We start from the raw sequence: 15,377 nt of genomic DNA on the forward strand, positions 1-15,377 counted from the left end.
TGGCTCCCAGAGGCAATGAGGCACTAGGGAGGGAAAAGCTGTCTACTTTTGCCATTCTGTAAACCAAATCTGATTAAAATTAGCATGTGAGTTTATCTAAGCTCCCTGGAATCAACTGAAACATTTCAAATTTCCCCTTCTAAATTAATTTCTATTCAGATACCGCTGATTCATATCAACCAAAAAAAAAAATTCAGCTAGTAATTGTATATAAAATATTCTTATTTACTCCATTCATACTCCATACATACTGAATAAATAAAAACTTTATTCGATTTTTACCCATAAATGGTATCTTTGGTTTGATCACTTAAAAAAAATACAACTTCATGTAACCAAAATGCTTGAAGGATTTGGTTAACTAAGAATTTTGTTAATATTTTTATCTAAAAATATGAAAATCTGACCTGTAAAAATTAGTTTTGTAGTAGCCATGTTTGAGATATTTACAGATTTCATTGAGAGTTGACTCCTCAAATGAGGAGCTCTCATACAACACCCAGATCAGATACTAAGGAGAAAAAGGCTTTTGCAACCCCAAGTTAGGACTTTACATAAGAAATTCCAGAGGTGTTTACCCACTTTGAAAATTTTACTGAGTATTTCTCTTTTTCAAAATCAAGTAGGATAAGTAAATAACAACAGTACCTCAAGGACTTTCATAAATAGCAAAGCTCTATTTTCACAGCTATAAGCAAATATTTGCACTTCCCTGAGAGCACAGCTTCTTTGAGTTCAAGAGCTCTGTGTGGGTGGGTGGGTGGGTATTTCCTGAGGCCAATGCATGTAGAATGTGATGAAAGCTAAGAAGAGAATATTTATCTGTTGATGTTTGGGTGAGCTTAGCTCCCTACCCATTTCAGATCAGCCTTGGCAACTGGGGCCCTTTAACCTCCCTGACAGATTCCACCTCATCAGAGCCTCTGGGCCTTTCTCTCTTGGTCCAGCAAAACAAGAGACCTAGCCAAGCAGCCCAGAGGCCCCACAGCAAACAGGTCTTACTGCTAGTCCTGCTCTAACTTTGCCTCACTTCTAAGAAGTGGGTTCCTTATGCTCCTCTCCCCCTTCTTGAGAATGGAGTCATGCTCCCCAACTCCAGGGCCCCTGGCATCATTTTCCAGACTTGTGTCCAAACCTGACTTCCCCCTCCTCCTACCTTCTCCTCTTCCTTCCAGTCAAGGGTTCTCTATCCACTCATGGGACCTGACTCAAGATCCAGTAGGCTGTGCAGGACATTCTGCCTGAGTCCTAGGGCCCTTTGTCTCTGACTCACCTGGCACCAACCTGCCTTGTCCCCCTGCTGGCAGTATGTCTTATGACAGTTAACTTCTGTAAACTAGGTTTTTGTTTTTTCATCTAAGAACGGAAATTAGAATTTAAGAGCTTCCATTCCTAGCTAGAAATTTAAATCCTGATGATATAGAGTTCCCCCAAAATGACTTGAACTTTTTTTATATGCCTAAAAGTTACAGACTGACAGCTTCAAGTGTGGAGATCTGGATCTTCTTAGTAGGTGTATCTGTCTGCAACCCATTATTGACAGCCAGGTTTACAACACAGAGATCCTAAGTCCTCGATTTCCCAGCATAAGGTTGACCTGTTGAAAATCTGGGCTCAAAATTTTCCAATTGCTCTCATCCAAAGACAGTCAGGACAAGAAACACATTCTTTCTGAGGGGAGGCTCTCTGTGTTGCCAATGATGCTGTCATTGAACTTCTGTGAAATTTCTTTCCTGACATTGTCTTTGAAATGTGACTGATTCCTCCCAGAGCTCATAAGTGGTTTGTGAAGGTAACCCCAAGGAAAGACAAACATGTAAACAATGGCTGTATCATTGATCTAAGAGCACTGCTTCCCAAGGAGATCACTTGGATGGGCAAGAAAGACCTGAATGCAACCTCATAACTTCATGTACATCTCCTTTTCTCTAGCTTGATGAAAAGGAAAATTATAATATTGACAAGTGGCCCATTTACCTGCTTGTTGAATGTTTCTAGGGTGGAAATTTGTCTTGCTTTTTGGAGTCCCCAAGGCTTGCCAAACATAACAATTTCCAGGAATGTTTGCTGAATTGAAGTAGTTTAAATTGTTTCAGTTGAGAGCTTCATTAAGGTTATCAGTATTCATGGGTAAATGAGGTATGTGTTCTAAATTTCCACAAATATGTTTGTATTTTCCCACCTCAATTTTCACAGCAGGGAGCTAAAGTGTCACACCTGACTCTAAGACACAGAGCTTCTCAAACATCAACATGCATTTATATTTATCCTCAATGATCTATGCATAAATAGAATTTTCACTTATTTTCCAAGTCTGTTTTATCTGCTTTGAGCTGTAGCTTCTTCTAACCAAACTTTTCTATGAAAGTTAAATTCATTATCAACTCTAATACCTCTATCTTCCCAAACTGCTGAGATGTACAAGCACAAAATGGGACATCTGACATGAAATAAAACTCTATAAAGAGATTTGAAATCATATGATGAAAATAAAGGACATTAGGTAATGCAGTTACTATGTTGTTACCATTATTGTTGCTTTTTAAGTACAGCATCTGAAATAGGATATCTTAATCTGTTTCCCCAACTCGGGGATTAGAATGAATTTCCAGTGAGCTAATTTGAAAGCTCTATCTCTGAGAGTAAAGACCAGACTCTGTTCTTTAAGTCAAAACTGCGCCAACCTGATCCAAAAACCAAATAGGAGGGATTAAAAGGATCCTAAAAATGAAGCTTCCAGGCAGGTGGAGTCACAGGGACATGGACCCAAATCACTGTCTAAAAATTAGAACGTATACTGTCAAGAAGAGCCAGTCCTTCCTCAGCGGCCAGCAATGTAAGGATGTTTACATAAAACCAACAAACAAGAAACAAAACAGTATTCTGAGTCTCTGGAAAAACCTTTTCTACATTGTAATACAACTGTTGGACATTAAAAGGCTAGGGCACTGAGCTGTGCTGAAGGTACAATTCTGTCCGGCAGCGACAGTTCCAGGCTACGATGGGCCTCCTGTGATCATAAAAGATAGAGGTTTTTGATGAGGAAGAAAAAAGTTTTTCACATGTTCCAGAGTAAACAGGTCTTCCCAGACCCATCTCCCCAGAACTGTCAGATGGAACAACCTATGATACACTCTTGACAAGAGGCCCAAAGTTACCACACCAAAGATCCCGTGTGGTTTAAATATAAGGAAAAGAAGAAGAATGAAGAAAAAAACCCTTTATTTCCCTGCCTTGCTGAGTGAATCCTCCAGCTAACCTATCAGACCAAAAGATGAGCTGTTTTGCTTTGTGTTTTCCTGCTCTGAGATAGACGGCCAGACAGAACCTACACTGACTTCGAGATGGAAAAACCTGGGTTTAAACTCCTGGTTTAGCTACTTAGAATCTGACTGACCTAGGGCAATCACTTAGCCTCTCTCGGTTTCCTCACCTGTCAAATGGGAGTTTTAATATCCAGTAATCAGGTCATTAGGACAGTAAAAAGCATTGGTGTACAAAAGCGCCTGGTATAGAACCTGGCAGGGGACAGGTGTGTCCTGCATGTTAAGTGAAGTCGCTCAGTCGTGTCCGACTCTTTGCAACCCCATGGACCAGGCTCCTCCGTCCATGGAATTTTCCAGGCAAGAGTACTGTAATGGGTTGCCATTTCCATCTCCATGTTAAGTATTACTCTTCTTTCCTCCTGAGGTAGGTCTCGCAAACATTCCTGGCTGGTCTCAAGTGTCCCAAAGCTGTGACTTCCGAGGAGCCTCCAGGGGGAGCCGCGGTGAGCCCCCAGTCCAGCCCCGCTGGTGTCCGAAGTAGGATCGAAGGGCAGGGCTGAGGGAGGCGGGCTCCCCGCATGACTCCGCCCTCCGCGCACCCGAGGTCAGACCGACACGGCTCCAGGCACGATCCTCCGAATATGGGTGTACGACTTCCTGATGGTGACGCTGCCGTGGTGGGACACTCCCCGGGGCAGGACGCATTCCTCAGTCAGTTTCTGGGCCTCGGGGTCCCAGCACAGCACCGTGGCGATGACCTCGTTCTTCTCGTCCCGCCCCCCAGTGATGTAGAGCCGGTTGTTGCAGGGCGCGATGCCGCAGCTGGCCCTCTCGTGGCTGAGCTGGGTCACCAGGCACCAGCTGTCCTCCAGGGGGCTGTAGGCGTACAGCGCTCTCATGGCCCCTCCTGAAGAGGAAACACCGTGAGCATTTCACTGCTTTTCTGGTTTTCTTCCCCGTTAACTACTAAACTACTACTGGTTAGGTCAAGTCTACCACCTTGCCGAAAGAAAAAGCAAATTCATGGCTCTCAAGAAAGCCAGAATGGGTAACTAGGGGAGGGAAGTCTCATGCTGGAAATAGTTCACAGCCCTTGAAACTCTGTAGCCGGGTGCTAATCAGGTTCTAAAGGACGCCTGACTTCCCGTGACTGCTAACATGTACCCTCAGACTGCTTCCTGGAGGAAATACCAGGTGGTGCATCAGGCAGACCTTGCTCATAAACCCGGCTCTGCAACTTTGGGATCTGTAACCAGGAACACCAAGACCATGGTGGTTATTAGAAAACAGAGGGATCAGGCACATAAAGCACCTGGCGGAAAGCCTGGTACACAGAAGTCTTTTACTGATATACATGACAGTGACTAAAAGTGGGGGCATCTCTAAACTGAGCATGACAGGGAACACCAGCTCTGGTAACCCATGGAGATCAGACCTTTGAGGTCAGGTCATGAGTCTGACTAGTAAAAACACAGGAAACCTGAAGCAAAGGAGAAAAGAGATTTTTGCCTTAATCTGTTCCCATATTTTGCATTCAGGAAGCTTTCTGTGGTTAGTGCTTACTTGCTGAAGTTATTTATTTTTGGTATTTCCTTAATCAGTAGTTCTCAACCCTGGCTGTACTTTAAAATCACCTGCACATTAAAAACACCTGGCACTGTGGCCAGTATCCTCCTCATTCTGATATTATTGGTCTGGACAAGCCCCAGCTACCCATGTTTTTGTAAAAAACTCCATAATGAGTAGTCAGGGTTGAGATTTATCATCCTTAACAATTACATGCCCACTGTGGTCTGGCTGGTCAGGCTCTCCTTCCTGCTAAATGCCACCTTTCAGAGCCCTCAAAGCAAGTGGGAGAATAAAATTCCCATGAATACAAGGTAAGAAATAATGGTAGCTGCCATTTACTGGGCACTTATACTGTGCATATTCAATTTCTGTGCAATTGCTAATGCTTACAACACACTTTGTTCCCATAGCAACTTCTGGCTTCCCCTTACCAGGGCCCCATTGTCTATCTGCTCTGCGTGTCTACTAAATGTGGGCTATTTCTGTCTCCAGGACTGAAAGAGAAATTCTACCAAGGCCTGGACCAATCACATCTTCTTTTCCTTTTGAACCCCACCCACATCATGCCATTTGTTCACTTACCAACTACATAGATACGGTCCCGGAAACTCACTGCATTGATGCATTTAGCCTCTACTGGCATGGCCGACTTTAAATTCCATTTATTGGTTGAAGGATCATAACACTGAGTCTTGTCCGTCGCCAGTTTCCCGTTGGGCCCTCCCCCAATCACATAGAGCTTCTTCTTATGACTGGTAGCTGCGAAGGAACTGACGTGGATAAGGAGGGGCGCAGCCTGCAGGGGCACAGGGGCACCAGGAGAAGCTCTCAGTCACACTGCCCAGATTGTTGCAGTGGTTCACAGGACACAAGTCAGGAGTCAGGGAACACAAGGCCGGGCATCCTTAGCCTAAAATCACAAGGCCTGTGGGCTTGACTCCCTTGAGATAGAGAAGATCAAAGCATACATTTCCCACCCTCCCTCCTGGCTCTGGTTTCTAGTCTATTTCTCCCAGAGTCCAGCTCTCAGGGGAGGTGGGGTGTAGACAGCAATAAGTGTATACGAGATGAAACCAGTCAATGTTGGAGGAGATTGCTTTCTCAAAAATGTATATTCATATTTATTCATGTGCTCCTTCATTCAAAAAATATTTACTGAGTGCCTACTATGTCCCAGGCATTGTCCTTAGCACTTATAGTTAGGAAGAATTGCTGGTATAAGGGTTCCAGGTGTTATCTACAGGCAGATCTCCAGAGCTGGTTCATTTTGCTTAATTGAAACTTTATGCCCATTGATGAACAAAGCTTTGCCTTTTCTTGAGTATGATATGTACCTGAGATTGTATTGCTAAAGTCTTATATGAAGACATACACGTGGTTCATCGTTATAGGCATGTGATTAAGGGCTGACTCTTAAATACTACCAAATGACTCTGGGTTTCAACAGTGTAGTCAAGGGATCCCTGTGTGCCCAGTGTGGAGAAATCAAGGGCAGATGGTGTCCTAGGAGACAGAGATTCTAGACCAAGACATGCAGACCAAGATAGGATCAAGCCTGCACTCCACATCTGAGGTACTGGCCAGGATAGGACAGGTACCCACACAGAGTTCCCCCACTGGGAAGAAAGTCATTTCTGTGACCTGACCAGAAATGCTGAATCGATGGTACCACCAAAAATATTCTCAATGGGAGGAGAAAGATCAGAAAGCTGTATACCTACGTTGGCAGATAGCTTTTATTTTTTTTTTAAGTTTTGAAGCAACCATACAGAGTCACTCATAGAAATGATCTTTACCTCTGACCAGCAGTTGTGGAATGGGTCGTAGGTCTCCACGTTGTTGATTCTCTGCAAGCCGTCGAAACCTCCAAGCACGTAGACCTTGCCCCCCAGCACCACCATCTTGTGTCTCCAGCGGCCTATGTTCAAATACTCAATTTGAATCCATTTGTTTATTGAAGAATTATATTTCCAAACATCGTGCTGTGTTTCTTTACCACCTGAAAGACATATACAGCATTTAAGAAACCACCGGATGTGTAACAAGTACAGCTTCTCCCATAATTTCCCACAAGCCTGTAAGTGTTCCCTTCCCAAACCAACACCAACCCCCACTCCACCCCGCCAGGCAAAAAAATTCATGAAGATGTGTGCAGTGTAGGTGGGGAGACAGAGCCAGCACAGGGAAACAGGGAGACACAGTGTAAGGCTGTGCCATGTGTCACCTCTGTGCTGCGAGAGTTCGGAGAAGAGGCTACATGAGCTAAGTCCAGAGAAGGCTTCAGGGAAGTGGTACCCAGGTCTGCCTAGGCGAGTGGGTGCCAGCAGAAGCCTGCACTCAGTGTCTGTATGGCCGAGGAGCAAGAGGTCAGGCAGGACAGGTTAGGTTGGACGATTGTGGGTGAGAATAGTAGGGCCTTATGTGCTCAGTCACTCAGTCATATCTGACTCTTTGTGACCCCATGGACTGCAGCCCACCAGGCTCCTCTGTCCATGGAATTCTCCAGGCAAGCGTCCTGGAGTGGGTTACCATTTCCTACTCCAGGGGACTTCCCAACCCAAGGATCTAACCCATGTCTCTTGCATCTCCAGCATCGCAAATGGATTCTTTACCACTGAGCCACCTGGAAAGCCCGGTAACGGCCTTGACCAGCATCAAAATAGAAAGCAGCTTAAGTTCTATGTTTGCTTATTTATTAATATTTAAACAAATGCAAGCCTGGAGAAATCACCATGAAATCTTAGAAAATTCTTTGGTTCATATCTCTGATCTATATAAAAACATAAGTGAGGTTTGTCCTACTTTGAAATTATCACTGTTGGAACTGAATGAGATGCTCACAATAGAGTGATGAGCTGGTAAAAAAAAAAAATTTCAAAACAACTCAATAAACAGAAAATACAGATTTCAGTTAAGGAGAGAGACCAAGACAAAGGAGAACTGACTTTTTTGGTGACTTTAATAAAATATTTTAATGACTTTGTATTTCCTTTTCCCCATCAGCACAGAGTACTGCTAATTATTAATACTTAAAAGATGTAGTTTTCAGACTTTCAACTGTGCGCTAGTGTGGAATTGAGTATCACTGGTGACGCTCTGTGTCATGAGTGTTTCTCAAGGGTGGAGCCTCGAGGTGGGATTCCTAGGTCAGGGGCGTGCCCACCTTAATTTTCATAGGTGCTGCCAAAGAGCCTTTAAAGCTGTCCTGGTTGACCTTTCCTCATACCCCACCCACAGCAGATATCAGGAGGGTTTTTTTGGTTGGTTTGGTTGCTTTACATCCTGATAGAGAAAAATGATGTAATAGTTTGGTTTTTCCCTGCTACTAGGGAGATTGAGCTTCTTCCTCTTCTGTGAGCTTTTTGTTCATATATTTTAACCATTCTTGGGGAGTGGGATTGTGCACCTTTTAAAGTTCTCTATTCAAAACACTGTGATAGTGATCCCATTCAGGTAGTATCCAAAATTATAAAATACTATATACTTTCAAAGAAATGTATGCAAACATTATTAAAAGGAGGAGAAAACCTACGATTTTTACTTCAGGATGTAAAAGAAGATCTGATTAACTGGGCAGGCATATCGTGTTACACAGATGAGAAGACAAGTTATTGCAAAGATGTCAGTCCTCCCCAAGTTAACCTCTATGTTGGGTGTCTTCAGGGCTTTTCATGGATTTCAGGACGTGAAGTGACCATTCTAAACTTCATTTGGAAGAGTAGATTTGGGAACATTTCTAAGAAACATTTGAAAAAGAAGGAGTGAGAGAGCTTTCCCTGGCAAATATCAAAATAAATAAATATCAAAATACCAAAAAGCTATGATAATACAAATAATGTGCTACCAGCGTAAGATGAGACAAACTGATCAATTAAAGGCAAGGTACAGAAATAGACTAAAAGATATAGAGATTATGAAAAATGGCTATTTGTTTAGAGAAAAATTAAGTTAGATCCCTATTTCACATTACACTTAAAATTGAAGTGTAAATGCTATAGTAGAAGTAACTGGAGAATATATGATAGAAGATGTTAAAGATCTTGGGGGTGGTGAGGGGCTTTCTAAGCCTCTCAAGAAACCTAGAATCATATAGAAAAGAAAGTTACTATTTGAAATATAAAAAGTTAAAAGACAATCACTATCTGAGAGAAAGTATTTACAATACAAATAGCTTCCCTGGTGGCTCAGACGATAAAGAATCTGCCTGCAATGCAGGAGACCCAGGTTCGATTGATCCCTGGGTTGGGAAGATCCCCTGGAGAAGGGAATGGCAAACCACTCCAGTATTCTTGAAATCCCATAGACAGAGGAGCCTGGTGGGCCACAGACCATGGAGTTGCAAAGAATCAGACACGGCTGAGTGATTAACACAATAAGAACTCCAAAAATTAAGAAGAAAGAGACAACCAACCAATAGAAAAACAAAGGATAGGACCAGCTCATTTTTTTAAAATATACATTTAACTAATAAATAGATGAAAATATATTCAATCTCACTAACTTAGAGTGTAAATTTAAACATTCAAGTCCATTAAAATGTAATTGACAATAAAAAATGTTAACAAGGATGTAGAAAATTGGCACTGTCACTCATTATTGGTTGAACTGTAAATTGGTACAAACTTTCTGGAAGACAATTTAACAATATCTACAAAAATTCTAAATTTACACATCTTATGACCACTTCCAGGAATCTTTCCATATAGCAGCACAAGTTCATAAATATATATATATTTGATATATATATATGAAAATGTCTGTTGTGGCCTTTTTTTCAGGGGGAAAATAGACATTGAAAAAAATTATGGTTCATTCATTCAACAGACAGCCCTGAAACTGGTAAAAGAGCAACAATACCAATCCTCACAGTGATGATAATGATGAGTAATACTGTTGGGCTCTCACCCTGTGCTTGCGATTGTGCTGTGCTTTATGTGTATTATACACTTAACACATACAGTGGATCATGTAATGATGTCTAGAATAGATCATTAATTGAGTACAAGTTTCTGTTGATTTAGTATAACAAGCATTCTTTTGTGTATTGCTTGTATCATTTTTAAAAAGACAACAACAAATTGAAGACAGGGAAAAGAGAAGTTGTAGAATAAAATAACAAGTATTGTATATGTGGCAAAGACTGACCATGACTACCAAACCTGTCTTTTCCTCCTGAGCACATGGCTAAACTACATTTCCCAGCCCCGCATCATGGGGGTACAGGGAGGGCATGTGGCTGGTTCTTGCCAATAGAATGTGAGCAGAACTGATGCCTCGTGTCCAGGCTGAGGCTGTTGTGAGCAGGTGTGCCTTCTCAACTTGTTCAGTTCCTTTCTCTTCCCAAAATGCATCAAGCTTTAATTTCAGGTCACTTGTGGAAACAGCTGCATCATGAGATGGAGGGAGCCTAGGTTCCTGAAGAACTGAGTGGAGCAGGTGCTCTCCCTCAGCCCCCATGCTCAGCCCCAATTAGCACTACTGTGCTAATTCACTGAGACTTAGAATTTGTTGCCGCGGCTAGCATTACTTACTCTAAGACAATACAAAACCATTTTTGTAAAAAAAAAAAAAAAAGTAAAAATGTAGGATTGTAATGGAGCAGAGAAACTGCCATATTTTATTTTATACTCCTTGTATTGCTTAAATCTTCTAAAACAAAAATATTTCTATAAGATAAAAGAAAGCTGAAATCTAATCTATGGTATTAATGTATTCAAGGAAGAACTGACCTGCCCTTTTTTCTGAAGGAGACCAGCTCTGGGAATAAGCTCTTCCCTAAACAAGTTTAGACTAGAGAAAACCTCCAAAAGAGGGGATGGGATGTTTGTCTCTTCCATTGGCACCTCAAGAAGAGCTAGGTGGCTTTTGATGTCATGGGAGAGCGTGAGACTGAGACAACATGGATTGGAATGTGTGACTTTGGGTAAGTTCCATACTTTCTGAGCCTGTTTTCTCCATTTGTAACCTGGAGATTAAAATCACCTACCATATGGAGTTGAAGTGAGAGGCAAATAACGCTACCAAAGTGTAAGTTTATTTACACTAAGTGCTGTAAAGATGGTAGAGACTGTGTCACTCAGTAGTTATTGAACATTTACTATGTGTCCAGACACAGTGCTAGGCATTGGAAATACAGTATTGACTTATGGAATTCAAGGACTAATGGGAAACAAGCATAGAGTAATTACAAATAATTAAACAAACAACTTAGAAGTAAGAAATGAAAAAGTACTGAGTGCTATTGGAGCATCTAAAGGCAAGATCTAATAAACTTGGGGGAGGGGTCAGGTTTTTATCCATTACTGAATAAATTACTGAATATTCATTACTGTATTACCAATGCTCAGTGACCTTTGCCTACAGCAGACACCAGATAAACTCTAGCAATACTTTCCTTCTTCCTTTTCCAGAAAGTACAGGACCTGTCTGCCTGTTCCTCCAGTTCTTAGGACAATACTAATCAAGGATTAGGGTTCGTTTAGTAATAATCCCCTCTCCACGATAAGACCATCTGAGTGCCTGGTTTCCACATTCTGACCCAGTCAGTGCTAGATCAGTGCCATCCACACTAATTCTTCTAGGATGGTTGCCTGGCTCTCACTCAGGGAAGCACGTAGTGCCTTGGGAACTGGCTTTGGTATCACATAACTTCTGCTTACCTGAGATGTAGACCTCATTTTTTAATGTCACGCATGCAAACTCCACCCACTTCTTATTCTCACTGTCCAGCTCGTGCTCTGTCATGGGGAGCTTGGCCACCTCCAGGCGGCTGCGCCTCAGGGGATCCAGGCAGGTTACCTCCGCCACAAACCGTTCATCCTTCGTGCAGCCACCAATGATCATGAATACCTCAGACTGGAACTCATGCATTCTGGGCTTGGTGCGCTCCGAAATGATCTGGAAAACCAGTGGGAGTACAAAAGGCAGAATGGTACAGTGGTTCATAGCTCAGGTTATAGAACCAGGGTAAAAGAACCCGATTCCTGACTCTGCTACGGTATGACCATGTGACTTCACCTCCTTGAGTATCACCTTCTGTATAACGGAGATTTTAGTGGTAACAACCTCATAGTTTTGTCAGGAAGATTAAATGGGCTAATATACTTAGTGTGCTTGGCCTCGGGCCTGATGGATAATAAGTACTCAGTAAAGGTTATCGGTTGTAGATTTTACTACTTTTTAAGAAGTTCAGATCTGTTTACAATCAAATGCACTTCCTGCATCTTCTCTCTTGCTTGGTTGGAAGCACTGAATCCTAGAATTTAATTTCTGGCCACCTTCCACTGCCCCTTGGTTTCAATTTCTTGATGATATCCCAGACTTTGCTCACTACCAGGCCTCTTTAGAGGACTGGAAGAGAAGTCCTGACTGGGCATATAAGAGCATCCAGAGACTTAGGAGAAAAGAACCAAAAGGGGACAGAATGTATCCAGGGAGGTCAGGGGACTGGGTCCCAACATCAAGCATATGACCCTTCAGAGCCTTGAACAAGTGAAGAAATTCATACCACAGATATTTGAACCCAGCTGAAGGAGCAGAGGTTTGGGGTCAGATACACCAGCGTTCCTTCCTGCTTTCACCACCTATGGCCATGTGACCTTGGAGAAGAGACGCAGTCTCTATAAGGGCCTGTGATCACACCTCAGCCACCAGGCTGTTGTGAGCATGCATGAGGTTGTAATGTAGAGGGCGGAATCGAGCATCTGGCACACACACGGCCCTTGAAAACTAGTCAAAGGGGACAGCGGGAGCAGTGGGAGATGTCATGTTGATGTTAGGAATGAAAAGGGAGAGGTGCCCTCCTCCTGGTCCAGCCAACCCTGGGCTTGATGGGGGAGGTTCTACAGGTGTAGGACCTTGATGGGAGACAGAGAGGCAGCACCCATTTCCCACGTGACCAAAGCGGCTTCTTTTTCCTACAAAGTTAAGCTGACCTAATATGGATCATGGAACTTCAGTCTTGCCTACAGATGGTGACACACAGGTCACAGTAGCAAAGACTGAAGCCCACAAATGGTGAATCCAATCAATAGTCACATGCAATCAGGCCAGCCAATGTCCAGCATCTACTTCCCAGAAGAGACTTTATTTTTCTGTGCCAATCAGATCAGATCAGTCACTCAGTCGTGTCTGACTCTTTGTGACCCCGTGAATCACAGCACGCCAGGCCTCCCTGTCCATCACAAACTCCCAGAGTTCACTCAGACTCACGTCCATCAAGTCAGTGATGCCATCCAGCCATCTCATCCTCTGTCGTCCCCTTCTCCTCCTGCCCCCAATCCCTCCCAGCATCAGAGTCTTTTCCAATGAGTCAACTCTTCGCATGAGGTGGCCAAAGTACTGGAGTTTCAGCTTTAGCATCATTCCTTCCAAAGAAAGCCCAGGGCTGATCTCCTTCAGAATGGACTGGTTAGATCTCCTTGCAGTCCAAGGGACTCTCAAGAGTCTTCTCCAACACCACAGTTCAAAAGCATCAATTCTTCGGCACTCAGCCTTCTTCACAGTCCAACTCTCACATCTATACATGACCACAGGAAAAACCATAGCCTTGACTAGACGAACCTTTGTTGGCAAAGTAATGTCTCTGCTTTTGAATATGCTATCTAGGTTGGTCATAACTTTCCTTCCAAGGAGTAAGCGCCTTTTAATTTCATGGCTGCAGTCACCATACAATAAATTTTGATCCTCAGTTCTTGAGGCTGAACCGTGGCCATTAAGTGTGTAGCAGGGCTCTCTTCTGTGCGTCAGCAGAAGGGAGTATGACTCTGTGTGGCAGGACAATCCTGGGCTGAGCCTGCAGCACTGACAGTGGAAAGGCCAGCTGGGATGAGGGTGGGGGGTGGTCCTGAGAACTTGGAGGCACTATGAGATTACCAAGCTGGTAGGAGAGGATTGAACAATGCATTGGCACCGAAGACAAATCTGTCCCATCTGAGATTTCTCCCTCCAGCCTCTAAACCATCCTTCCAGGTACAACCTCCAGCACCAATCTGTCCTCTTTCAGGGAGGATTTGGGGATTATAGAGCGATGTTTAGAGGACAGCACTAGCCTCCCAGAATTGGTTTCCTGTGACTCACTCTGGTTCAGAGAAGCAGGCCCCAGCTTCCCCTCTTTAACCACCTTATGCACAGTGCCTGCTCTGCCACATCAACAGCCTGCTGACTAGCCGGGGACCACACTAGCTGTGATCTTACTCCTGACTCCCAGGCTGGCATCCTAGTCCTGCATCCTGGCCTGCGGAAGACTGTGTTCCCACTGACTGAATCATGCACTGCTGCCTGCTGTCAGGATCTCCCCATATCTGTCCTCAATTTCCCACACTACCTCCCAACCACTCACCCTGTGATCTTTTTGACATCATTGTCACTGTCACTTTGCTCTTTTCCCCGGGAAGCCATTCTAGCCTTTCCACAGATGCTCCCACAGTCCTGAATTTCCCTATCACAGCACTTTTCACCCTCATCTAATTTATTCTAATATCCCTCATGGCTGGAACAGCCCTTTTCTTCAACAGATCTCAGCACCAAGAACAATATCTGGAGCTTGTGGGCTTCCATAAATGATGGATGGATGAATGAATGAAAGAATGGGCAAGCTAGTTGACCCAGCACCTGATAAAGATATCATTTTTTCCAGTCTAGATCATGTGGTAACCAGCTTCCACAGGGCTCCCAGCAATCCCCACCTCCTGGAACTAACATCCTGTGTTGTTCCCTCCACATTGCTCCCGGGTTGATCTCTATGCCAATAGAATACAATAGTGACAGTATACTACTTTTGAAATTAGGTTATGAAGGCACTAGGATTCCATCTTGATTGCTGTCTTTCCTGGGTCATTTGCTCTGAAGGAAGCCAGCTGCTATGCAGGGGCCAACCGTCAGCAAGGAAGTAACACCTGTCAACAATCTTGTGGAGGAGCTTGGAAGTGGATACTCCAGCCAGCTCTGAGCTTTGAGATGACTAACTGCAGCCCCAGCCAGTAGCTTGACTGCAACTTCAGAAGAGCCCCTAAGCCAGAACCACCCAGCTAAATCACTCCCAGATCCCTGACAATTATGAGATAATAAATGTTTGTTGTTTTAAACTGCCTTTTGGGATAATTTGTTGCATAGCAATAGATAATATAATCATCCAGTTCATGGATCAGGCTGGGTATTGAGACCTGCCTTCCCTAGTGGCCCAGAAGGTAACCGGAGTCAAATCCCTGGGTCAGGAAGATCCCCTGGAGAAGGAAATGGCAACCCACTCCAGTATTCTTGCCTGGAAAATTCCACGGACAGAGGAGCCTGCTGGGCTACATGGAGTCACAAAAGAGACATGACTGTGTGATTGAACACACATGTAAGGTCAGCTATACTTTACAAAATATTAACCTCAAAGGCATGACAAATGCCAATCAGATATCAGAGATGTGCGAATTTGCAGATACAGGGAAATGTTTGCCAGTGAATCACACACAACAATCAGGTCTACCCAGTTTATTTTCATATTGTTAGAAAGAGCAAAGAATTGCACCTTACTGAGTACTCTTGGTCCAAAGA

General features: G+C 43.5%; 1 protein-coding gene and 1 long non-coding RNA gene across 2 annotated transcripts in view; one reads left to right on the forward strand and one right to left on the reverse strand.

Moving 5' to 3' along the window:
- Positions 1–248: 248 nt before the first annotated feature.
- Positions 249–15,377, reverse strand: part of KLHL6 (kelch like family member 6) — a 56,451-nt gene continuing 41,322 nt past the window's right edge. Inside the window, exons 4-7 of the mRNA XM_086319059.1 lie at positions 11,495–11,732; positions 6,632–6,834; positions 5,418–5,631; positions 249–4,173 (exon numbers count right to left, since the gene is read on the reverse strand). Coding sequence (XP_086175185.1) covers positions 3,872–4,173; positions 5,418–5,631; positions 6,632–6,834; positions 11,495–11,732 — 957 coding nt within the window. The 3' untranslated portion in view covers positions 249–3,871. The remainder of the gene's footprint in view (positions 4,174–5,417; positions 5,632–6,631; positions 6,835–11,494; positions 11,733–15,377) is intronic.
- Positions 4,075–14,920, forward strand: LOC147379625 (uncharacterized). The gene is made up of 2 exons (XR_015133794.1): positions 4,075–4,189; positions 14,624–14,920. It is a non-coding gene; the product is annotated as an uncharacterized LOC147379625 (long non-coding RNA).

The sequence above is a fragment of the Bos grunniens genome, chromosome 1 (assembly GCF_055505025.1).
Source record: "Bos grunniens cultivar Pamir isolate PY7600 chromosome 1, Bosgru_T2T1.0, whole genome shotgun sequence".
Taxonomy (NCBI): Eukaryota; Metazoa; Chordata; class Mammalia; order Artiodactyla; family Bovidae; genus Bos; species Bos grunniens.